Source organism: Haliaeetus albicilla, chromosome 24 (assembly GCF_947461875.1).
Source record: "Haliaeetus albicilla chromosome 24, bHalAlb1.1, whole genome shotgun sequence".
In the NCBI taxonomy this organism is placed as follows: Eukaryota; Metazoa; Chordata; class Aves; order Accipitriformes; family Accipitridae; genus Haliaeetus; species Haliaeetus albicilla.
Window position 1 is genome coordinate 11,015,776 of NC_091506.1, and position 25,548 is coordinate 11,041,323.

Genomic DNA, 25,548 nt, shown 5'->3' on the forward strand with positions numbered 1-25,548 from the left:
AGAAGCTACACAACTGTGTTAAAAACAGTGAAAAGGCTGTTAAATGGCATGAGTAAGCCATGTGCTGCTCCTGGAAGGCCTTTTCCCTCCAACGCCCCTCCATCATGCTGTTGGTGTGGTGCGTTTGTAAAGGTGGGGAGAGGGGGATTTGCCTAGGGGCGAAGCCTCACAGGTTGGCCACAGAACATTAGGACAGTCTGATCTGGTCTCACAGATCGCATGTTCCTAGCCTGACACTGAGCTTCCATCAGCAAGCAGACATTCAGGTCCTTCAACAGAAGTTAATTCCCTTCTACCTTCCTAATTTGTAGGGGTGAAAGAAGTCCAGCGGAGTCAAGCTGGAAAGCACAAACAGGGATGAAAACAACCAGTTTGCATACTGATCTTTGTATAACGACCCCCCCCACCCTCACAGCTCACTCTTCCCCAAATAAAGACACATTGTTCAATGGCATGTTGAAAAGACGTGCTCGTCATTCTTAATAAACAACTAGAGTAAGAATACATAAGAGAAACAGGGTGGTATCTTTATATGATACACAAGTGTATGTTACAAGAATTCCATCAGGCACAGGAGCCTCAAGGTTTAAGGCCTCAACGTTAGGCCAAAAAAGAAGAGTGTGGTAAAGTTTGTACTTTTAACATCTAAAAATGTCACTTAAAGGTCTGAATAGAAATCGTTGGTTTGCTTTTTTTTGTATAAATCACAATTGCAGTTCACTCTCTCCTCTTCCTTCCAAGATAACAGCAAATTAACGTCCAAGCACAAGAAAAGAAGATGCCTGCCTCTCCTCCACTGGCTGAGCAGGTCCATCCATCATTCTGTGCCCTCTAGGCTGCACGTGCTCCAAGGAGACAGAGGCCCCAGCCATCCAGGCCAATCCTGTAGTTCATGTTTTCTACATCATAAAAAAAACCAGAGTCAACCAGCAGCTTTCCACAGCTCCCAGCTCGCAGGGGATATGCAGCCTCCAATGGTTCCAACAGTTTGGTGTGTTGGGTAGGATACACAATGGGTAGGTTTTCCTTTAGATTCTTTTAAAGAGAAGAAGCCTAAAAGGGCTTCATAACTACACCAATAAAAAACCAAAAACTTAGGCATCTCCTTTAGTGTAAAAGTCTGTACAATTTATCTTTGCTTGTCCCTCCCCCGTCACCCCGCCCCACCCCTTCCGAGCCAAGAAGGATGCCTTAGTGCATGGTGCTGGCATTAGCCACGGCAATAGCTTCCTGAATCTCTCGTATCACCAGGATCCGGGTGAGCATCTGCTCCATCTGCTCTCTGCTGATCGGCTGGATGGAATACCAGATAGGGCTGTTGGGGGCCACCACTGGCTCCGGTGTCAAGTAAAACGTGTCATTCCGGCCTTTCACACTCTGGGGGCTGCGTGAGGAAGATCAGAAATAACCAGACTAACAGAATGTCCTGGGAGGGAGAGACCATCACTGTCCTCAACCCAGGCTTCACAATTCCTGACAGTGAACAGCTGATGAGACGTGAAGGTATGGAGCTACATCTAGGGGCAACAGTGGTCCCAAAGTTTTTAGGCCATGCCAACATTAAAAAGCCATTGTGATGACTACAAGAAAGTAATTTTTATTTCACACTGGTAAGTATGAAGCCACACATGGCTTTAGGGGTCGTTCAGAGTGAAACAAGGATGGGGTATTTTCACATTCAGGCTAGCTGCATACCCATCCATGCAGAGGAACGTTTACAGTAATTGTCAGAATCATTGTAATTTAGAAGAGTCCTTTGAGGCTCCCTCCAATCTCCACAGCAAGTCCTCATTTTTGTTCAAAGCCGATTTGAATAGGACCCTAATCTCATCTCAAGTAGCGGATGCTTCCAGATGACTTGCTTGCAAGTCAGAGGCAGAACAGTGAGCTCATGCCAACACAGCAAACCTCTGGAATGAGTATGAGATTAAGAGCAGCCAGTGCACAAATTGGGATTTGTCTCTTTAAATACCACAGAAGTTCAACTTATGTGCCATCAGAGTAAATCCTGCCCTCTCACATCAACACCCCTCCCCATTTAAGTAAATTTATGCAAATATAGAAACTGTGCCAGCAATAAAACACAGCCCTGAAAACTAGGCCAGCTACAAGATGCAGCTTAACAGTCACAGAAGACAAGCAACCATACATATGAACAAGGGCTCTCACCATTTGAAGAGGTAGAAGTCATACAGCTTTATCGGACACCTCAGGGGGTTTTCTGGATTCTCAGTCTGCTCTGCATACATGTCATCTGTAACTACAAAGCAGCCCCCCAGAAGCCTGTCAGACACTCTGTATAAGTACAGCAAACTGAGCAGTGCCATACAGCCTCAGCACTCCGAAGCACCTTGTCACCATGCAAGAGCTGGCAAGAGACATATGGCTGTTCCAGGGCAGAGGCACCTGGTTATAAATGCTCAAAGCATTATATGGACGGTTTGCTTTATCCCAAGGCTACTGAACAACACAACCCATCCATATCCTTCTTTCCATTTCTCCTCCACCTGTGCCCAAAATGAGAGAAGTCTCACTACTGAGACTGCAACGCCTCAGCTAAACCCTGCATCCATGCTTTTAAGAGGAAGACTGTACTTACATATGGATTCTATATGGGTTCCTATGAGTCAAGATAAGGGAATCCCTGCCAAAGAAGTTTCTCCCTCTGTTCATAGACACTTACACCCATTTGCCCCTTTGCCCATAAAAAACAAAAGTAACAAAAAAGTTATCCTTAGCTCTTGACGAGTCCTATATGCCTCAGGTAAGGCATGTCCCTAGGCTTATTATTAGAAGGTACTAAGCTCTCTCAGACAGAATGCACAGAAAACTCATGCTGCTAGGCTGAAGGTAACTGGCAGAGCCTTGGGTTCTCATGGCCCTACCTGCAGACATCTCCAGGTTCATCTGCTTCCTTCAAGCCCAGTAAAAGTAACTATTCCCAAAGAAAACTTCCAGACACTACCTTTCTGTCCCGTCTGGTGTATGCCAAGAGGCTTCATATAGCGGATACTCGTGCTTTTATCCTTGGGATTAGAAGGGTTCTTCTTGGTCTGCCTCAACACCTTGGAGAAGGCCAGCTTCATGTGCTGGTCTACTGTTTTCAAGAGGAAGTATCTGAGCAGCAAGAAGAGAACACAGGACATTCAGAGGCAAGTAAATGATACAGTCACAACAGTGAGGTAGTTATCTTTACTCATCATGAGCCAACTGAAGCTCAAACCAACACCGAGTTAAAGACTGTTCCAGCAGCAAAACATGCAACACCCACAAGTTCAGTTGCCCTTCTGCTAGCTCATTTCCTTGTTGTACTGCACCTTCTTTGCCCGACTGGCCTGCAAGAGGGCTCTGTGTGCAACCATTTGAAATTCATGACTTCACCCTAATCCAGTGCAGCAGTTTCCTACCAACCCTGTCAAGGCATTTGAAGTTCTTTTATTCCACAAGATCCCCAAAGACCTAGGTACTTACTTTGTATTAAAAAACATCAGTGTAGTGAGCAAGGTAGAAGGGGAATGAGCTCCTAGCTGCTTACACTCCCACAGCATCTCTTCTGTTACATGACTGGAGAGGACATAACCTGCAATAATCAGAAGTCAGCATCATGCCAGTAGACAGTCACAGCAGGAACATAGGCAGTATTTTATAGTCTGTAGGCATTGGAGAACATCTAAATCTTAAGGGAAGGAGAAGGAGGAGATCCTCACTGACGTCAAGATTCACTACTGTGCAAATAACTTTTTAAATAGCAGGTACAGTTAGGAAACACTTGTATACATACGTCAACCTCTAGTTGCGGAGAGTATGCTTCTGCAATACGCCTATACATCCCAGCCCAGAGAGAAATAAATATGCACTTAAACAGCTTTTAATTAATGGCTCAACTCCAATGCAGATGCTCCTAATCCAATAATATGTGAGAGCAGGCAGGCCAGTGTAACAAATCAGCTCTTGGCCCTGTGCGCAGCTTTAGTCAGCACACAGTGCCAAGTGATGTATTTGGACACATGAGTAATCCTTTGATTCTCAGATTTTTTTCCTTTGTGTAGAAGCGAAATACTATACTCCAAATACACAGATAAACAGAAAAACAGACAGCAGTATGAACTCCAGGGCTTGTGAAATGACAAAGCACAGATCAAACAGCCAGACTGAAAACAAAAGGATTCCAAAACTCACGGTGCTACTTAGCCATCTAGCCTGTAACATCAGCTACTTTTCTGAACAGAAGCAATAGCTTCTTCAATGACATCTAATGAGATCAAAGGGAATGAAGTAATGTGAAGCCAGGTTTCTGTGCTCTGAAAATGCAATTCTTAATCTAATTCTCATATGCAACTCTGAAAATCTGTCTTTTCTGGAACCGCTCCCCCCATCCCAGTTGCCATCATCTTCTAAACACAGGGCTGAGATGAGCTGCATTTGATTGCAGCATTCGAGGCTCTAATCACGCATTGTTTTTTTCTTTGACACTTAGTTGGTCCTGCAGACCATAACCATCTGGCTACATGGCAACATGACAGCGTTGTATTATGTCCCAAAGTAACAATACATATTAGAGGCAAGATGTATTAGCACTTCGGATGAGGAAGCTTGATTCAGATCAAGGATCAGCTGGCTTCCAAGTAAGCCAATCTCATGACACTACAGAGTCCCAACAATCTGTCTTCTGACAGGTGACAAGTGATAGACAAATAATCCTCAATGACAGTCAAGGCTAGAGCCTCACATGTGCAGTAACCCCAGCACTGCAGACACAACATTTTTCTCCCTGACCAGTATATGAGCTGTCCTAGGGACATTACACACTTTGAAAGGGTTCCTATTCAGACTGCACTCATGCTGTAGTTCAAATATTCCAAACTCCAGAAAGTTTTAAAGTTCTTAAATAAATGTTCTTACCAAGAGGGGAAACGCGGGGCTGTACGTCCTTGAGAACTTCATGCAGCCATTCAGTGAACCGAATATAGTAGAGATCTGAGAAGATGTCATCTACTCGGCCATTTTCAAAGAGATACTGTAAGAGGTTCACAACACAGTCCAGTACAGTGGTAGCAAGTGTACTACTCTTCAGACCAGACCTTATCCTAAGAGCCCACACACCCAGTCAGTCAAGCATCTTACAGCATAGCACTGAAGACTAATACATTCTACTTAGAAGAGTGAGGACCCTTGCCCCAAGGCCAGTACAGGGCAGGTAATCTCAGCTACTATCATGGGAATGCTAAGACAGAAGGAAAAAAACGTCTTAGAAAGTAAAGCTGGTTGGATTTCACCTTTTGTTTCAGGTGTGTTCACTGCAAGTTATTTCACATGACTGTCCTTTGGACACTACTTTTTCAGGTTAAGGAGAGAGATGCTCAATTCTGCTATCCAAGTTTGGCTCTGTTCCTGCAGCTCTTCCAGAAAGCACACTAATATTACCAGCTCAGACTTCCCACACCACACAAAGCTAAGTTCTTGCCTGTTAGAGCTTCAACTAGATCAAGTTTTGACACTGACAACTTCCTCAAACATCACCCAACCCTCCCCCCTCACTGAAAAAACTAAAATGATATTCTCACCATGATACTTAACAATTCTTCACAAACCTGGCTCAGTAGGTAAAAGCATTGCTGTGCACTAACTACATTTAATCTGATTTTGGTTTTTTGCCTTTTGTTTGTTTTGAGTTTTTTTTGTTGTTGTTTTTGTTTTTAAAGTAAAGGGACTTTTTTCTTTGGGAAGCTTAATAGAAGCCACTGTCTCCATTTTTATAACAGAGAATCCTCCCTATAAATGCTAACATTCACAGCTCTGCTGCACATATAGCTGTCCTCCCCCTACCTTCTGAATACACAGGAAGATATAGTAGAGCACATCTGGATCATAGGGTTCCCCATCACCATTTCGAGCTTCTCGTGTCATTAAGCATAGACCATAATTCAGCTCAGCCACAGCCGAAGAGATGAGATCTTCCTGGAACCTCAGCAGCTGACGCCCTGGAAAAACAAAACAAAGCCATATTATTTAAGCCATAAAGCCATATTATTTCCCAATCTTTCAGGAATGATTTCCCACATCTCTGGCTTTGCCATTCTATCTGGCAGGCCCAGTACTACCTCATTCCTCCAGTATAATAAAGCAAGCTGAAATAAATCAAGATCTTAAGCTGTCAGATCTACTAAAAGATAAATGGGCAAGAATCCGACAGGAAGACTCTCTGCCCTGCCAACTGCATGACTATTGCCTTCTTTTACCATGTCCACAATGAAACGCTGCCCTGCAGCAATAGGAAAACAGCAACTCCGTGACTGCTCTACCAGCTTGGCTGGCATTCACGGCCTTTTTGTTCGTCCATGCACCACAGTCATACAGTGCCCTTCTCTACTGCTACCAGCCTAAGTGCTCAAGTTGGCTCAGCATAGAGCTAATACCTCCCTTGGAACGTGGCCTGTGGCAGTGGGAGTATGCAATAATTAGTACTGCAGAGTAAATCAAAGTTTAAATTTCAAAACAATCACTGATTAAACAAAGGTGTTTTCCAGAGCGGTAAACAGCTAACATTTTAGTCACTCCTAATGCTGCTTGAAAGGGAAGAAAAGCCATGTTGTCATGACACATACTTCCAATAGGTGCTAGCCTATTTTGGGCTTCTTTTTCCAGCTCTGCATTCTTGGTCTGTGCCCAGCTTTTCCACACTTCAAGCCCTTCTTCTGGCTTCAGAGAGTTTGGAAGTAGAAGTTCAGGTGAAGTCTGTGGCTGTGGCTGTGGTTCAACTTCAGCAACCTGAACAGTTTGAGCCTGTGAAAGAGAGCATTTCAGTTTATATATACACTTTGATATGCAACTGTTCAACAAAAAAACCCCCAAGTAATTCCGTGCTACCTCTAGCCCCAGGATATCAGCCTTTTGCAACATTCCTCTCTAACAAGAAATTAATCCAAGGAACACAACTTTGCTGTCTAACCTGAACTGGTGCTCATGAAACAGCGTTCATCTCTCCAAGAACACTTTTAGTTTGAATGGACATATCTATAACCCCTTTAGCAAACCCACACAACTTGCAATTTAATGCATTTAGAAGTCCTGCAGAACATCACAGGAGACCCAACAGCCACAAGCTGTTCTTGCTGCAATACCATTAAGAAGCTAGCTGGTACACTCAAAGGCAAGGATCTTTACAGGGCTAAATTCCTCTCAACAACAGACTTCTGGTCTCCTCTCAAACACTGAAACAGATGACTATTGATTCTGAAGTCCTGTTTGCTCCAATGCATTTTTCTTGGCTTCAGCTCTGAACCTTCAACTCTGAACCACCACTAAAGTCCATCATCTCACTACAACAAGAGTGGCCCAAGGCCCCTCACAGACACAGCCTTGAGACACAGCAGCTAGAGAGACCGCCAGTCCTGGGCAGGGAAGAACGGCAAGGTGCCATCAGCTTTACTAACCAGTGCTGCTCCAAACCGAAGACTGCCCTAAGCAAGGGTCTGGGTATGATCACGTGTTGTACAGTGCTAGCATTCCTCCCCACCCTTGCCCATCAAGGGCAGGCTCTCTCATTATTCAGTACGTAGCAGCCAGACAGAATACATATGCTCTGTTCTTACCGTCAAGGACTGATAAGATTAATTCATTTCTAAGAGGTATAAAGTAATAACAGACTAGAACTCCAGCATTAAAACATTAATTCAGTTGCAATGAAATGCTCTCAAACTACCAAATACTGCTAATGAGGACTAGCTACTATTCTGTGAAGAGCTACTGTATGACCTACTATAGACCTAAGAGGTCTCCAGACCCCTTGGAAGTTTACTTTGCAGCAGGACCTTAAGTCACCAAGAATTACTACCTCAAACTGAAACATTTTACGGGCAACTGATGGCACCTATCCAGAAAAAGCAGCAACCCCTCTGACTGCATTCACTTTGCATTCTTCACTACAGCTTCTCAATCCCATGCCACAGAAACCAAGTGTCAATCATCACTGAAAGTTGCTCTGGCAGTACTAGAGACCATAATGGAAATGACATAGAGACTTCAGTAATACCTGTACCCTACTCAGTATAACAAAAAAGCCCCAACAAAACAGCTAAAGAGGCAAAGCTTGCAAGAGCCTCAGACTGGAGCTTTCTGACTGCCTCTGGTTGGTTTTGGGGTTTTTTTGGGGGGGTTTTTTTGGGTTTGTTTTTTTTTTTTTTGCATCAGCTCTTAATACCTCTTTGCTTACCAGCCCCTGCTGGCTACAACAGCTGCAGAGGGAGACTGTGACTGAAAGGACCCAGCTTTTATTAAGGCAGATGGCAACAAAGTTTAAGCTGTCAAGCAAGCCTCTGCCTTAAAAAGGACAGGAGTCCAAGGGTGAACTGACACCTTGTCTTTGTAGGAGCTAGGATTGAGTCTCCACTCTCCTCCAGAGCACTGCCCCATTACTCTCCAGAGAGCTTTCCAGAGCCAACCACCTCTGTCACCCCAACCCAAAGAGCAATCTTCTGCCCTGACCTCACAGACAGCTTGTCCAGTGTTAAGGCAGACACACAGGCTGGAGTTAATTCACTGAACTGGCAGTTGCTTCTGAACTGACTTACATCTTTCACAAATAGAGCAAAATAGCTGCAACTTGCCCAAATCCCACATCAGCACAGTGCCAGAGGACAGTGTGGGGCAAGCAGCCATAATTCCTTCTCAGTCTCACAGTTGTGAGAGGAACAACCCCCAAAAGTTTGATGTTCACCTGTAGTAGCTTTATTGCCCTCTTAGAGGAAGAATGCATCCCTCCTGGACTTGCCTCTGTCTTTAGGGGCTAATCCAACGCCCAGTAGTCCAGCGAATTGGGAACAGAAAACTGTCTGATACCCAAGAATTGCAGACCACTGTGCACAGAAATACACAGCATTAGTTCAAGCTTTGCCAGTAACCATTAAAGAAATTACAGAGCTAATACCTCAGAAAGGATCCCAAGAATGTGGCTCATGCTCTTAAAAGACCCTAGAATAAGTCTAAAAATCCTGTTTAACAGAAAGGCAAAAAGTTCTATCGACTTAGTTTGTTCAAGCAGCTGAAAGCGATGAAGTGATCTCTGAAGTACCAATACGGGGAAAAGATAAGCTACAGAAGGCTCTTTGAACATGAACAAACAAACAAAAAAATCCCAAACAAACAAAACCCTATGCATTACAAGACCCATAAGCTGTAGCTTAATGTACAGCTTTATAAAAGAGGGCACCCAGCACCTGAAAGTTATCTGGAGATGTAGGGAACCCTTTGCAGTGGAGGTCTTGGTGGGCTATAGCCCACAATCAACTCACAAACAACCAGACATGGCTATAGAAAGTAATCCACCTTGTCTCAGTGCTTACTGACAAATTAGAGGGCATATACACCTTTATATAGCCAACAGTGTTATTTATAAACTGGAAAGAATTTATAACAACATTTATGCTAGCAGACTTGGATATTTTTGCTGTCATTCCATTCAGCAAAAACAGGCTCTGACAGATCAATCACTTTTCACTTTCTGGTAATAAAATATAAATTACATCCATTTGCACTAGTTATTCAAGTTTTAAAAGCCTATTCAAAATATCTATGGCTTAAAGTTAGCAACAGAGCCTTAAAAAAAAACCCCAAAAACCCCAACAAAAACAGCCACAAATTTGGCTGCCATGTTTGCCAAGCAGCATGAAGAGATGCTTACTTGCCACTGCTCATGACTGTGCTCTTGCACACCAGGCATTCACCAGAAGCAGGACACGGTGTTATAGATGGGTACACCTGATCCATGAAGTTTGCTCACAAATAGCCAGATTCCAACACTTTACCTGTGCGCTGGATCTCCTGTAGACTCTACATGCTGCATAACACAAAGTAACTGATAACTAGGTGACTAGTATATTCACACACCTTGCTTCGCTGCAATCATCCCTGCCTGTCCACTGCAACCCCTAGAGCAGCTCAGAAGACTGCAGACCTTGGAATACCTGCTATGAAGCAGCTAGCAATGAACATGTATTTATTAATTTATACTACCAGTATCTATTAATTTACATTATGAAGATCAAGATTATACTTTCTTTGGGGCAGTTTTGAATCCTATAATTATGTACCAGCATTAACACATCGCAGTCCTACACCTATCAGGAGTCAAATGCCCTATGTCACACCCAGGCTACTGGGACAAACTCATCTCTGCTTCCGAGATATCAGCTGTCTGCTGACATCGTCCCTCTCCACAACATTCACTAGTTGTTAATCATGGACTGAGACCAAAAAGCAGCTTTAACTTACTGAGCAAGTGACCTGTAGCTGCTGCTGCTGCTGCCCCTGCTCTTGGGGTGTCGGCTGCTGCTGTTGCTGCTGTGGGTCCCATATGTGCACTGTCTGTGCTGTATTCTGGTACGTCCCTGCCACAGCCTGCACTGCCACTGGAATGTGGATGTTGCCATTCATAAACTGCGCTGGAAAGAGCGAATTAGCAAGAGTCTGCACCACTTCCTCGTGAGAATTCTTCACTACTGAAGTACTTCCCACCATCTTATCCTTGTCATCTTCCAGCTTCACAGTAGCCAGTGTCGTTGGTGAGCCACTGACGTGGACGGCATTGTAGGCCTCCTGAGGGATGGCGATGTGGGTTATGTTTTGCTGCTGAAGGTCACCACGTGGTTGAGCAGAGTAAACGGGGATGGTCCAAGTCTCTCCAGTGGGGCTAGTAATGGTCCCAGTGGCACTGTACAGGTGGGCACTGTCCACTGTTAACAAGTCTGGCCTTAAAGAGACATAACTTTGCTGCTGGCCCTGAGGAATGGCCAGCACTGTGGCAACTGGCTGCCCAGAAATAGCATAGGATACAGTAATAGGCATATCCACTTTACGTTTCTTCACTGGCTGAAGGACACTAGCAGTGCTGATCCGTCGCTCTCCCTCTCGTGGAGAGCCTTGTTGAGAAGGTGGAGGTGACAGTGCCCCAACTGTTTGGATCTGTATCTGCTGGCCACCAGTAATGGCCTGTCCTGCCACAAGCTGGGCCTGGATCTGCTGGTGTTGTATGTGTTCCTCCTGTATCTCTGCAGCCTGGATCTGTTGGGCAGTCTGCACATGTTGCACTTGGATTTGAGCTGCCTGCAGCTGAGATGGGCTGGGGCTCTGAAGAGATTGACTCTGTATTGTCTGGGATGCCTGCTGCTGCGCCTGGCCTTGGATCTGCACTTGGACCTGTATTGGTTGCTCCGAAGCCTGATGGACAGTGAGCTGCGGAGAGAGCTGCTGGGCGGAGACCTGCTGCGGTGACTGCTGGACCTGGACCTGAACCTGCAATGACACCAATTCAGGAGTTAGAGATCAGCAAGCGTCAGTGATTCAGCAGGGGGGCCACCAACAGAGATGGTCCATCACCGGAGGTCTATGCTCCAGGTCTTTTAAGCTCAGTTTTATGATTCCATATATTAATCCATTAGTAAAGATCTCAGGAAAATGAAACCGAGTTATTCTAGAAGTGCCTGGTTGGTAACAGCAATACGGTAGATGATGTGTTTGCTCAGCATTGCACATGACCACACTTCTCAGCACAGACAGAACAGTGCGTGAGCTGCATCTCCATCCTCAAAGCTCTGTGGGCTCAAGCCAACAGATTGCATCCTTGGAAGCCAAAAGAGTCTTCAGAGCTATTTGCATTGCTAAAATGTTATTTCACCATAGCCTTGCAATAGCAAGGCTTTAAGGTCACACACATTACAATTCTGATATTAAGTTTATCTTGCTACAAAATGCAGGAGCTTGCCTCATTCTTACTATGCCCTAAAGACTGTTTCACTGCTTTCAACCCCAGCCCCCCAGATGGCCATGGGATCACTTGCCAGTGACAGGCAGTAAGAAATACGGGTAAGTTGAAACCAGCACTTGGCTCTTTCCACATAGAGCACAGAAATATTATTTTGAAACCAACCGCTATTAGTAACGCTACACAAGCAGGTGTCAACACAGAAAGTTGCAATTTCAACTCTTGGTCATGCACTAAGGGGCAACACTGCAGCACTTAGTTTTTTTTTCAATTCAAAAGTATTTCTTTGGCAGTCATAATTAAAACTAAGTCTTTTTTCATTTATTTACTTATTCCATTTATTTATTGTCCAAATTGCTCAGTTGTATTTTCTAGCTCATGCACTTACACAATGCTGAATAATATGGACAAATTACGTTAAGACTTGGATCCAAACACAGTTCCTTTTACTGTGGAGGGGATTAAAAAATAAAAAATAATCACATCTTCTCACATCAATGCTCATTTGTCCAAGGTCTGTCACACTATCTAACAGGAGTCCAGGAGCAGACTTAAAGCTAGGAGTCAGAGGTAGCCCCCAACATAAACTTCTGGTCTCAACAACTTCACATTCCAGGCCTCAAACCCAACCCAGATGATATCTTCACTCCCAGGGCACCAAGTGAGGTCTGCTCTCCTCATCCAAACACTTCACCACTTTGTCTCCCACATTTACACATTTGCTTTGTCCTCATCCTAGAAGTGATATCCCAGGTTCCCATGATCATCTGCTTCTCCAGGCTTCCTTAACGCTACATCTTAAGGGAGGGAATTAATTACTCAGCCTCTCCTTTCAAATCCAACCGAGAGATGTAGAGCTTTATTAGTGGCACCCGTAAGGGCCATATGAAGTTTGAAGCCAACACAGATTTATTTGGTTGCAAAACTACGTCTTCCTACTCATGTTCTCTCACCCTTTTCCACCTCACTTTCTAGAGTCAGTCAAGCTAACGTAGCATTTGCACAGAGACACCACACTAGCCAGCCTGAAAATACCAAAAAGAACTACCACGCAGGTCTGCATTGCGCAGATACATGAAATCTCACTTCCCAACATCACCTCTAAGAAGTCTTAAAAAATGTTAAGGATTCATTTGCAGCCAATTAAGAGTTTCTAAGGAAAAAAGTGGGGTAGCAAAACACACTGCTTACAGACCAATTTTGTAAGTCGCCTCCTGTTAAGAACTAATTCTATTTCCAGGAAGAATAGGGAATTTTACAGATTCCTGCTGGGAGCTATATGCAGTGCACTGTAATCCAGATGACGTGGACTTTCCATAATAATTTCCTGCAAGGTAACAAGAAACATATGACCTTGTGTCAGCATGACAGTTTAAAAAGCTGCATCAGTGAGTGATTTGATCAGGCAGTTAATTGAAAAAGATGAAGTCACCTATGGGATGCTTCTTCAGTTCTATTTGATACTCTTATCATACTGCCCTACAGCATGAGTACTGCCTTGGGCAAACAGGCCCAAGCACAAATCCCAGTTAAGAAAGCCACTTTCAATTACACCTCCAAGGCATGTATTCTCCAAAATATCCAACTTTAAAAATCACTAATAGAGTCCTTAGTATTAATTTAAATCCCTGTTCAAAAGATTACCTGGGGCAAAGGCCCAAGACTGGACAAACTAAAATGCATCATTGCACTGATATATTTTCAGTTTCACACAAGAAACATTTGCTTTATCTTCTAGGATTCAAAATCATGTCACAGAGAGAGGTAAATATGTCATTTATCCTGTAGTTCTGCAGTGTGTTTTCAGAACCTGTACAGGTTAACTGAGAACCCCTTAAAAGTACCCCCACCTTCTTTCCGTACAAAATTTTACATTACTGTTCCTGTTATTGCTGTCAACATATACAAAGTAAAGACTATATGTTTTTTGCTAGCGGTAAGAATTAAAAGTCCACTCCTGTGCTGAAACAATTTTACCACATAAGTGCAATTAGAAAGGTAATGGAATAGGTTTAAGCAAGAGGCATCAGCAAAAAGAGGCATGGTCTAAGCACAGACCCAACCAGACAGCATTTTCTTCCTTCTGCTTTTATAGATTAGAATATTTCAGTTGGAAGGAACCTACAATGATCTAGTCCAACTGCTTGACCACTTCAGGGCTGACCATAAGCTAAAGCATGTTATTAAGGGCATTGTCCAAATGCCTCTTAAATACTGACAGGCTTGAGGCATTGACCACCTCTCGAGGAAGCCTGTTCCAGTGTTTGACCACCCTCTTGGTCAAGAAATGCTTCCTAATGTCCAGTCTAAACCTCCCCTCGTGCAGCTTTGAACCATTAACCATTTTAGAGCCTGAGCCTACTGTGCCTAAAAGTCATGAGCAACTTCCATCACTTTCAGCAGATGAGCAATCATGACCCAAGGCCCTGTGATACTCCCCCAGGACTAAATCCTAACCCCTACAACTAGGATGTCTTGCTGCTGCTTTAGAGTTCACACAGTGTTATTGCTAACACCCAAAGAATGAGTCCAGACCCAAACAAGATGAAGAAGTCAGACTCCAGAATCACTGGAAGTTCTCCATGCTGCAAACTGCAGACATCATGCTTCTGACAAGAGATTGCTCCTATTTAAAAGAATATTGGAGCTCTACCTACGGTGCATTATGCATCCCTTGTGAATTATACATCTGTTTTTAACAACCGTATTTTGCAGTAGATCCCTCCCCATTTTCAAGTAGGTTGTACCCAGGAGTGCTACAAGCATTCATTTCAGATTTACAGACTTCAACCCAGTCTGAGACCAGAGCTTCTTATGTTGACCTCATTGTCTAACTTGCTGTCTGAGGGGAAAAAAAAAAAAAAAAAAAAAAAATCATCAGTGGCTGACTTTTTAAGAGACTGTACAAAGAGGAATGCTTTAAATTTACAGGCCAAGACCAACAGGGAAGACTTTAAATCTTGACCTTATGCTGAAGATTAAAGTGAGAACATGTTATGCTGGGAATTCCTGGGTTATACTGGTGCAAGAGAGGAACATGCCAAGTTACCGGTACTGAAAAACTGCTTATTGCCAGAAGTTTGGATCTGACAACATGAAAAGCATCACTTCCCAGCAGGCTACCATCACACAGAGAAATGCCTTTTTACCATAAAATAGCTACAAGTTGGACCAAGTACTAGCTGACTAGAGAATCAAAAGCATTACAAGTCAGCCCTGCATTGTAACAGGAGGGCAGAACTAAATTTTTAAGATTCCCTTAAAGGAAATCTTCTATCACATTAACATCAAAAACATACTCTGTCCAGAACTGAGTATGTGCAAAGAGAAAATAAGTAACTCCATGAGCATGAGAACAGCTGAAGCCTAGTTTCGAAAATTTTTTTCCTCATGGCTGATAGACTAACTCTGACAAACTTTCAAATAGGATTCATAATATGTCTGCCCTGTGTGGATTCTCTGCCCAACAAGGAATCAGAATGCAGAACTGCAGTTTTGAAACAATTAAGTTGAAGGAATTTCCAAGCAAAGAAAATCTCATCTGTGGGCTGACTGGATTACCTAATATTTCCTAAAACCTAACTCCAAATAAGTGCACATACCAACTCTAGGCTGCATGGATTTTCTGTTACCTAGCTTGCCCTAGAGAACCTGACAGGCTTTTAAATGCCTCTTTTCACAAACACATCTTGATTTCTGAAGCTACATTTACACTAGCAAGTAGTAGGATACACCAAGAGCAGACCTTCAGAGCAAGACTGAAGACCTGTTAACATGTCCACACTATACATTGGAGAAGAATATTTCAAACTAAGGTCTAGTCTTGCCCACTAGCCAAGCTAGACAAACACCTAGACACAACAAGACTGCATCTTATGGCTTAGTTTCATCTCAAGGGAATCCCAAATGACAGGCTCCAAACCTAGAAGAGATAAGTGAGGGCAATTGGCAAACTTGCTGCGGGAAGTATGCTCCAAATCCCCCCCAAGAAGTAATGTAGGTGCACCTCAAACTTCCACACCTGAGCAAGCCAACAGAAGTCAAACACTCGGACAAAAAGTTAATGAGAGCAGGAGAAGAACTATCTCATTATTATTTTTTAGCCCAATTTAAGGAAAGAAGGCTTAAAACACACTCCTCTCAACAACAGTCCTAAGCTAAAGTGACTCCGGCATTAAAAACTAATACTGTAATAAAGAGTTCCTTCTAATGTTATGCCAGAAAGCATACATACAAGTACAAAACAGGTCTGAAGTATAGAGCAGGTGAAAAGACTGATCACTGAAGTAGCAGGAAATGTTGGAACTTGTTATTCAACTGCTTTACAGGAAGTCTTTTGCTATCTATCTAAGTAAACAAGGTCTATGGGGAGTGTACAAGTCAGCTTTTCAGAACTGCTGCCAGACAGATTCTCACTCCAGGTTTTTCCTCTGCTCATTCATCAACATCAGAGAATTCCACAGGCCAAATTAGGCCTTGTGTGTGTTTGAACAGTTACAATATCAAGATTATGTTGTCAAGCTGTACACTGGGGCAGGATTTATGCCTAAAACAGTTAAAACACATGAACCGGGGAAAACAGAACAGTTTACCTCTCAAAGAGGAACCTACTTCCATATACAAGAAGATGCTACCCTGAAAACGCCACTCTTAACTATAACCATTCTTTGAAGTGGCACACTCAGCCCTAGCAAATGCTAATTAATACTAGCTGCTACACTAATATCTTATTGGGATGCTTTTCAGAGGTAAGCGAACAGAAGCCTTACCTCCACGCTAAACTTCAAAACCAAGTCTGGGCCAGTGGGAAGCTACATCCATCAGAAGTGAAGGAAAGACGTATGCTGAGCAGAGCCAGAGATAAGATTTTCTTCTGAGCTACTTAAGGGCATCTTTCCCTGCCTTATGTCATTAATAATGCCCAGCTTCCTATAATGGTCTGAAGTCACAGAACAGACTGGGGGAAGACTGCTGTTCTGGAAGAAAAAGCTGAATGGTAAACACATAAGGAACTGAGCAATTAGAAAGGCACAAGCCTTAACTGAAAGACATTTTATGCAGGCATTTAACCATTCCCTATACAATTCTGCGATCTTGCTCGCCTGTAGCATCGTCCCCTCAAGCCCCGTCCAAGAAGCTCTTGCGAGCTAGCCATCAGACTCCGTCTTAATAAAAAGCTGAAACTGAGGATCTTCTCCACAGGCACTGTATGTATCCTAAGCAAAGATATTTTCTGTCCTCTGATATTCTTTCAGTTAAATCTTCTTGTGGAAGAGGCACAAGACGTTCACTGACCACTTACCATATTCAGTAAGTAAGTCAGTGCTAACACCTCTTGTCACTGGCATCATCAATTCGATGGCCTCAATGCACAAGACCAACTAGCAACAATCTCACCAAAGGCAGAGCTGATAAAACTCTTACTTGACTGGAGCAAAACACAACCCTTGCCAGGCACTGCCTGATGTAGCACAGGGTATGACAACTTGACATACTAAACTCTTTAAGATCACTAATGGCACCACTGTGATACCGAGCATAGAAGGAGCTGCAAGACACTTGTACTGTAGCACTGACTAGGATCTAACCCAACAGTTGCATCCACTCAGCCTTCAAAATAAACATTTGGCAACAGTTTGTTGAGCCTTTTAGGCAAGAAAATCCTAAGGTGGCAACTTCTTCAAACAGGAAATTTATTTTGCCAGGATAAATAAAAGCAGCAAGCAGTCATGCACTGTCTTTGGGTGTTTGCACTAAGTAAAATCTAGGATGAAACCTGAGCACCGTCTGTCTATCTTTATGATTGTAAGGTTGTCATCAGCACTTGCAACCGTGAGGTCATCTGACTGGTCATATTATTAGTCACCTTCAGCACCACTGTCATACTGCCAAACATAAGCGTAGTCATTCAAAGGGTCTTCCACTGATTTGCAATTGGATTAGCAAGAACTAAACAGATTATCAAGTCAAGTACTGGGATGACATAAGTTTAATCAAAAGCTAAGAGGTTTCAGCAGATGACCAAAATTTCTCATAATACAACACAAGCAGTATTTTAGCAAAGCGAGCCAGCTTGATCAGGTGCACTGCTCTAGTGGAACACTGTCACCCCCAGAGTCACAACAAAATTCAGCTTTGTTCAGACACTGTGCTCTGCTACTGCTGCCACAGTGAGTCTTGAGACAGGTGAACACTAAGTCATGGGTTTAGCATAAATCACATCTCAGTAAGAAATCTTGAAAGACAGAAAAACACTCCTGCAAAGGGGTAAAGACATTCCTCTCCACCTCATCCTTGCAAAAATCTTCAAAATAATTCTGAGCTAGCTGCTCAAATACACATGAATCCAGTTGCACTGCTGATGCACAAAAGCTGCAGCCATACCTAGTACCAGATGTGCCACTTAAGTGTTCTGGGGCTTTGTAGCATCCTAAAGTGAGCAGCAGGGTAGGCAACACAAACACTAATCATGATGTGAAAGCAGATATTTTAAAGCAGTCACATCAAAAACAAGGGGGAGAGGGTAGACAACATTCTCAGGAAAGTTGCTGAAATGACCTTCATCAGGTACTTTTCATATTCAGGGTGCAGACCAATTCAGTTTAAAAAAAAACAGGAACAGGTCTCTGGCAGCAACTCTATGGTTATTTTCAAGAAGGTCAGGAGATTATTTTTCTCTGGAGCATATGATACATTACCTCCCTCCCTATCTCTGTTACTAGAAGACTTGTAAGGGTCAAGCCTGAACTTTGAGTAGTTCTGGAAGGAGGCAGCAGCAGGGGGAGGGGGAAAAAAAAAAAAAAAAAAAAAGGGGTGGGGTGGGGGGGGAGAGATTCTTTCTGACTTTTACAATTGGTTTGGGTGCTGTCCACATCTTCAAGGCTGAGGCACCCAAAAAAGCCAACCCTGCTAGTTCTTCTATTGAAAAATGAAACTTCTCCCCAAAAATGTACTAGCTGGCAGAACCAAACACACCCTTGATCAGTTTTAATAGACTCATGCAGAGATCCAAGTCATGGCTGTGAGACTAGAGGCTTTTATTCTTCAAAAGCCTTGCGACACAAGTCACTGTAGGGCAACAGGTTACAGAAGTCCCAGTTAAGCATTCATTTACTCAATAGAGAGAGTAATTGGAGATGAGTTACCCAGTGAAAGAGGGAAGTTTGTCTTTGCTGTAGGATAAAAGCACACAAGTGAGCTGTTAGCACAAGTCTACTGCACTGCAGCAAGTTCACACTACCTTATCTCCAGTCATTTGTGTCTCCATACCCTCATTTGTTGCAAAAGAAGAGAGCTCACAAATTTACATTCATGCTACAGAAGGCAGAAAGATTCATATCTGAAGTGTATCAGAATTACAGCTGTAGACAAAAGTCAGCTGTTTGGAGACACATAAGAAAACCTCAGTAAATGCCCTGCCACCTATAAACTCTTCAAATTAGGATAACTGCTTTTGTCCTCAAACGCGTTTCACAAGCTGTATGTTTGGGGTTTTTTTCCCCTCTGATGCTGGATTTAATAATTTAATACTTAATAAAAAATACTGTTATACCTATAAAAAAAAATGGAGAAGACTCCTTCCACTAAGCAAAGGGATAATCTACCTTGACACATATGCATCTTTTAGAGTTCCTTTCCTGAAAGGTATTTTACCCTGGTTCATATTGTAAGTTGACTCCCCTGCATTTCCCCCTCACTTAAAAGCCAGTTCAAGAACTACAACTTTTAGAATGTTCAAGCAAAATAATTTAAAGAGTATTGATTTAATTAAAAAAAACCAAAACTGAAGGCAAGTTAGATCCCACAGCCACCCTGAACAACCAGATAAAATAAGACCAGCAAAGGGGGGTGGTATTTATAGCAGCTTCACGCAGAGTGCAAGGCTTCGGGGAGTCGTGTACATGCCAGAACTGTCAACCATTTCTCCAAGAGGTTACACCACTACATTGCTATGTATGCTACTCCTCCTACAGTGAGGCTCAATGGAGGCACAGTCAAGAGAGAAATTTACTACCAAATTCCTTAAATGAAAGGGAAATAGTGCTGTTCTATATAAAGTTAATTGGCCCTGCTTCTTAAGTGCTTGCCTGTGGTTTCAGGTTAGACAGTAGCTGGCTCTGAACACTACTCCATGGGTTAGCAAGTCATACATACATTTAGAGATGACTTAAGCTGCTTACCTGGACTTGCTGGGGTTGCTGAACCTGTATCTGCTGCTCTGGCTGAGTTTGCTGCTGGACACTGGTTGTCACAGGACAAGCAAGTTCAAGCAAAGACCCAGCCACCTCTGTGCTGTCCGTGTAAATGCAGTTGCCACCCTGCTGATACACCATTGTGGTGGTGGCTGTCTGCTGAAACTCCTGCAGAGCTTCCGGCCCCTTGGAAGCAAGGGAGTCCAGAAACTCCTTCATCCTGTGCTGGGGGATCGTTCGTGCCTTCACACGGATGTATTCTTCAAAGGAAATGGTGTTTTCCAGAGAATTATTCATATTGCAAGGTCCTTAGGGTTCCTTAAGGAAAGAGAAAGTAAAAGTCTTAACTACAGCACTCCTTTGATGCAAGGATATTCCTAAGTCCAGTAACTGATTTCGCATACCGAGTACCATAGAAAAACTAGCAAACATGCACAGCCAGATGCCCGAGACAGATGCTTTAGTTTTACGAGGCATCTTGTGCTACTACACATTTCTCAGATTAACCCTTAGCAGCTCAGGGAAGTCTGAACGATGACCAGGTGTAACTGTGGTACTATTCAAAGAGCTCACTGCCATGTAAAATCTTCTAGCACTGTACTTCACCCAGACCAGGCGAGTCCCGTAACAGACAAAATCAAGTCATACATTTGGTTCGTTTGCAGCATGCAGTATTAGTGAGAGAAGCTTAGAAATCAATATCTGTGGCCCTGCTTTGCAGCCACAGAGGTGGGAGAACTGAGCAGTATGTTCTATCAGGCCATGCAGTTCTATTCTAGGCAGCTAATGGGAAGCACAACGGAAGAGCAACAGATGCAGCATTCAGCCCATTGCTATTAGGACTAGGACAGCCTTATCGATTTGAACATAGCAAGCAAAAGGAGAGTGCTGGAATGAAGCGATTCCTCAAACAGGGAACTACACACATGGAGAAGCAGAGCTCTGGAAATTACAAAGGCAAGAGCAGCATCAGTTCTTTATGTAATTTTAATATAGGAAGAGGTTAACATGAAACATGCCATGTATGAAGACAAAAGAGAGAAAAAGAAATCAGATGATCAGGGAGGAAGTGAGAGTAAGGGGAAAAAAAAACCAAAACAAAAAAAGATGACTCCACCTGAGAACATTAGAAAGCTCTAGGGTATACTCTGACAGCATTCTTCTCTTATTGACTTATCCTGTTTAAACCCACAAATTGTTTCTGCAGTGAGTATACCGGTTGTTTCTAAGGCACTAATTAGTCTTGATAAAGGATAAATAGATTTGAGCTATAACACTACCAGATACTGAGATGGTTGTGAAAAGATGTGAAACAGCACAAGATTAGGACTAGAAGAGGTGATTCAGTACTACTAGATCAAGCTGCGGAAAGGAGGAAAAAGGGACAAACATCACTATATGAACATTATGACTGCAGTTCTAAAGAGGGTAAGTACAAAAGCAGAATCTTTTACATCATTTTACCATGATTTAACAAAGTGGAACTGAGACAGAAATATGTGGTTGAACATAACACTGCAACAGCCTTCGTGAAAATGCGAGTTAGTTCTAGGCTCTCAGTGGTGCCCAAGCATATTCCACAAGTCTAGCTTCAATTCCCACCAAAATCAGTGGGAGCTAGAGCAAATTCTAACCGTTCTTTACTGTTACGTGACAGCAGTCTAAACACACAAGAGATTTTGTTTACATGGAGGAGGTTCATGGCTAGTGCATTGGACCAGGCTCACAGGAGAAAGATTGAATATCAAAGGTAAGGGGAACACACACGAGGCAACTTGCGCTGTATCTATAGTTTCTGGCATTATTAAGCAACATTTGTTGCTGTATGAGATTACTACAGAAAATATTCTCAAAACATGCATCAATGTTTAGTAAAAAGCACCAGCTTGCAGTGTTCACTTAGTAAATCCAACAACACTGCAAAAATCAGCATACAGAAGCTCCTGTAGAGCCCACAGCTGGACAGAAAAACAATTCTCCTGCCTTTCAGAGATTCTGATTTGACACGTTTTCTAGCCAGCTCCCCTCAATAGAGCCAGTAAGACTATTCACTTAGCTGCTGAGTGAGGCTTCCTCCAGGAGACACCCAAGAGTACTCTACACCTCTACAGGACACATTATTAACCCTTTCCCAGGTGACCATATGTCCAGGGTGAAACCAACAGAGAACAACCTTGTTAATGCATCCTCAGTGACTCAGGCAGGACCTACACCAGGCACACTCAAATGCATCTTGCATCTAATTGCAAGATGCTCCGTTACATTGTCTGAAGCTGGAAAACAGATTTTGAGTGATTAACTTGTCCCAATTTTCTACTTGGAACTTGCAAATATTTGACTTCAGTACTACAGCGAGGCTTTCAGAAGATCACGATCATTTTGCATGTCCATTCTGAGGTGCACCAGCAGACACAGCTTTCAGAGGGAAGACGCTTCTGAGGAATAAGCCTCAAGGATGCTGCGCTGGGAACCCAGATGTGAACACTACAGGTGCTGTTTGAGATTATATGCTCTTTGACAGCTAGCTGCTGCTGAATAGGATGGGCTCACCTCTCAGCAAAGGTCCTACATTCTTCCTTGCTCCTGCATTGGTGCTTATTATGTTGTAACAGCTCAGGGAATAGCTATTCACCTTCTGTTAATCTTGTCAAGGGAGAGAGCGAGGAGGTCAGCAGGCCCACTGTTTTCAACAGCAGCTACTTCTTAGCCCTCACTTTTACTTCTGGAACGCCAACCCTTCTGTCAAGAGCTCCTCACGGGTACATCGTGCTCCTGTGTAGCAGAGACCAGAAGCCACCAGAAACCCAGACGCACAAGCAGCAGGCCCAAAGATCAAGAAGAGGTCCACCACCAAATCATCACTTACCTCTTCCAACCACCAGGAAGCCCAACAAACACAGCATTAATTTCTTAGACACAAATCCTTCACACTGCTCGGCTGCTCCATCTTAATTAGTTCTTTTTAGCATCAAAATCAAGCGCCTACTAGGCCAGTCTTCCGCTACTAGCAAATCTTCCTCTGTCACAAGCTGTCAGAGGGAATCTCTCTTTTCCTCTCTTCTAGCAAGGAAAAATCTTCCTTTATATTTGCTTGAAGTTACTACACTAAAAGCCACTAATGCCTAAAACAGTGAAATGCTCATCCTAGCCACTACAGCACTCGAAGTCCCAAGCATGGGTCAGAACCCCACTGCACCACATGGTATTTGTTCCTGCTCTGGAAGAGCAGCACGATCTTCCTTTGGTTTTCTCCAGTGCTCTCCAACTCTGGCAATCAGAAAGGAGCTAAAGACACTGCAGGTTACAGTGCAGGCCGGATTAAGTGTCTCCCCGAGTCGTTCCTGCCAGTTTGAAGCCTGCTTGGGGTTATTTAACTAAAAGCACCGAGCCACTCAAAACTGCACTTCACAAAAACCTATGCAGCAGCAGAGGTACCAGGCCTAGATGAAGATTCAGGAAAGTAACGCTGTACTCACAGAAATTTTATTTATTAAAACTAAACCTACCTGCATTTATGACAGAAAACCTCTTTAAGGCTCAAGTGTGCATTCAGCAGGCTTTTGTAGGGCAACATACACAACTTGCTGCTGCAGTCACCACTTTTACTGTTAGTTATTAAAACATACTAATTTACGCATTCCATTTATCCTGTAGACACGCATTAGAAACAGCAAACACCCATCCTCACTAGATCTTGGCAGCATGTTTTTAATACTGCATTTTAAAATAAAAAAAGAGCATCCAGGCAATTAGCTTTCTCCGATAAAGGGAAGTAATTCCTCCCTGTTCAGCATAACCGCATTTTTTTCCAGGAAATGAGTTCAAGAAACTCTTTGAAGATCATGAGCACATACGGTTAGTTCATAAAACTTAGACTGAGGTTACTGAAAACACACACACAACTTGCAGCATGTGGACAATCTGGACTCACCAGTCACCATGTTGCATGTATTTCTGCTGCTCTTGTCCTGAGCTCTTAGACTTGTAACGTTCTGGAGAAGACAGAACAAAGAAGCCCTTTCCATCCCCAGTTCCTCTTTCTTTATTAAAGCCATTTTATTTTTAGTATGTATTCCATTAAGAAAAAAAAAAAAATCAGGAAAGAAAGATATTATCATCCACGCAGCTAGAGGCTCCTACTGAAGAATTGCGAGATGCCCAATTCCTAACCAGTGTATCCCTCAGTCTGATAAGTGTGACTAGGAACGAGTGTGTGAGCACATCTGTCACGGGGCGCAGAGCGCTCGCACCGTGCGGTGACAGGCGCAGCGCAGCCGGTGACACCGGAGTTACTGGAAGACAGAACTGAGAACAAGGCAGCAGCAGTGACCGTATCCAGAGGTTCCCCCTGCTCCCCCCGCAGGTGTTCCCGGCCGAGCAGCCGCGGCCCGGCGCTGCCCCGAGGCCCGGGACAGACGGGAACGACACAGACCGCCCCGCCACCCAGCCCAGACGATGCGAAGCTCCATATTTAGCCCCTGAGATCATCGGCCGCGGCTCGGCCTCTCCCCTGCTCCAGCGGGGGACGCGGAGCCCGCGGGGCTTCCTCCTGCGGCAAGGCCGGCCCCCGCCCGCGGGGAGACCAGCGCTGCCCGCCTCCGCTCCCCGCCGCCGCCTTTGTTCCCCGCGCGGGGCGGCCGGCCCGTGGCCCGCGGGAGGCGCCGCGCCGCCCTCCCACCCCCCCGCATTCCCCCCCCCCCGCCGCAGGAGCCATGTTGGGGGCTTCGCCGGGGACGGCGGCCGACGAGGGCCGCGCCGCGCAGAGGCGGAGGCCGCGCCTTCCGGCGCGCGCTGCCGCCGCCCGTGCCCGCGCGGGGAAGGGGCCGCCCCGCAGTGGGGGGGGCGGGGACGCGCCCGGTGAGGAGCTGGGCGGGGGGGGGGGGGGGAGGCGGCGAGTAGGGGGGGAGGCGAGTAGGGGGCGCGCCCCGCGCGTGCCCGGCCAAGCTGCGCGCGTCCCCGCGGGCGGGGGGGTGCGCGCGCCCGGCAAGCGGGGCCGCCCGCCTCCTCTGCTCTCCTCTCCTCCCCTCCCCCTCCCCGCCGGGCCCGCGCCGCCCCCGGAACCGCCGCCACCTCCCCCCGCGCCCGACGGGAGGCCCCGCCCGGCCCCGCCACCGCCGCCGCGCACCCCCCCGGCCCGGCGGCCCCGCTGCGCCGCGGCGTAGGCCCGGCCCGGCCCGGCTCCGCCTCACCCCGGCCCCGCTGCCGCCGTCGCCTCGCGCCGCCGCCGCCTCGGCCCCGAGTCTTTTCCCCTCACAGCTCCCTGGGCGCCATCTTACATTCAACCCCCCGCAGCCAATCAGCGCATGGCCCGAGCCTCGCGAGAGCGCGGCTCCCAAGTCCCGCGAGAGCTCGGCGCCCGGGCCCGCCCCGCACCTTAAAGGGGCCGCGCCCCGGCGGGGAGGGGGCGGTGGCGGCCGCCGGGAGGCGCCCTCCACGGGGGACGGGCGGACACGCGCGCGGGTCCGGGACACGGGGGGGGGAGACGACGACCCCGACGGCGGTGGGGACAGGCCCCGTTCGCGGCCGCGGGGCTCGGGACGCCACCGGCACGCGTGGCCGTGGCACGCCGCCGGCCGAGGGGTCCCACGCAGCCGTCGC

At 45.2% G+C, this 25,548-nt stretch overlaps 1 protein-coding gene across 3 annotated transcripts; it reads right to left on the minus strand.

Annotated features, from left to right (window-relative positions):
* Positions 1 to 454: 454 nt before the first annotated feature.
* QRICH1 (glutamine rich 1) lies at positions 455 to 25,273 on the minus strand. Of its 3 annotated transcripts, none has more exons than XM_069812046.1 (11): positions 25,140 to 25,273; positions 19,939 to 20,268; positions 10,270 to 11,289; positions 6,606 to 6,783; positions 5,827 to 5,981; positions 4,903 to 5,017; positions 3,472 to 3,580; positions 2,966 to 3,117; positions 2,170 to 2,260; positions 1,191 to 1,384; positions 455 to 899 (listed from the first exon to the last, which is right to left on the minus strand). In XM_069812046.1, exons 2-10 carry the CDS (start codon positions 20,245 to 20,247, stop codon positions 1,192 to 1,194), a joined length of 2,322 nt encoding a protein of 773 aa, XP_069668147.1. In that variant the 5' UTR covers positions 20,248 to 20,268; positions 25,140 to 25,273; the 3' UTR covers positions 455 to 899; position 1,191. The 3 variants fall into 3 exon arrangements, with proteins under 3 accessions (XP_069668147.1, XP_069668146.1, XP_069668145.1); XM_069812045.1 differs by adding an exon at positions 23,882 to 23,942 and having other exon boundaries at positions 455 to 1,384; positions 25,140 to 25,248; XM_069812044.1 differs by having other exon boundaries at positions 455 to 1,384.
* Positions 25,274 to 25,548: the final 275 nt, after the last annotated feature.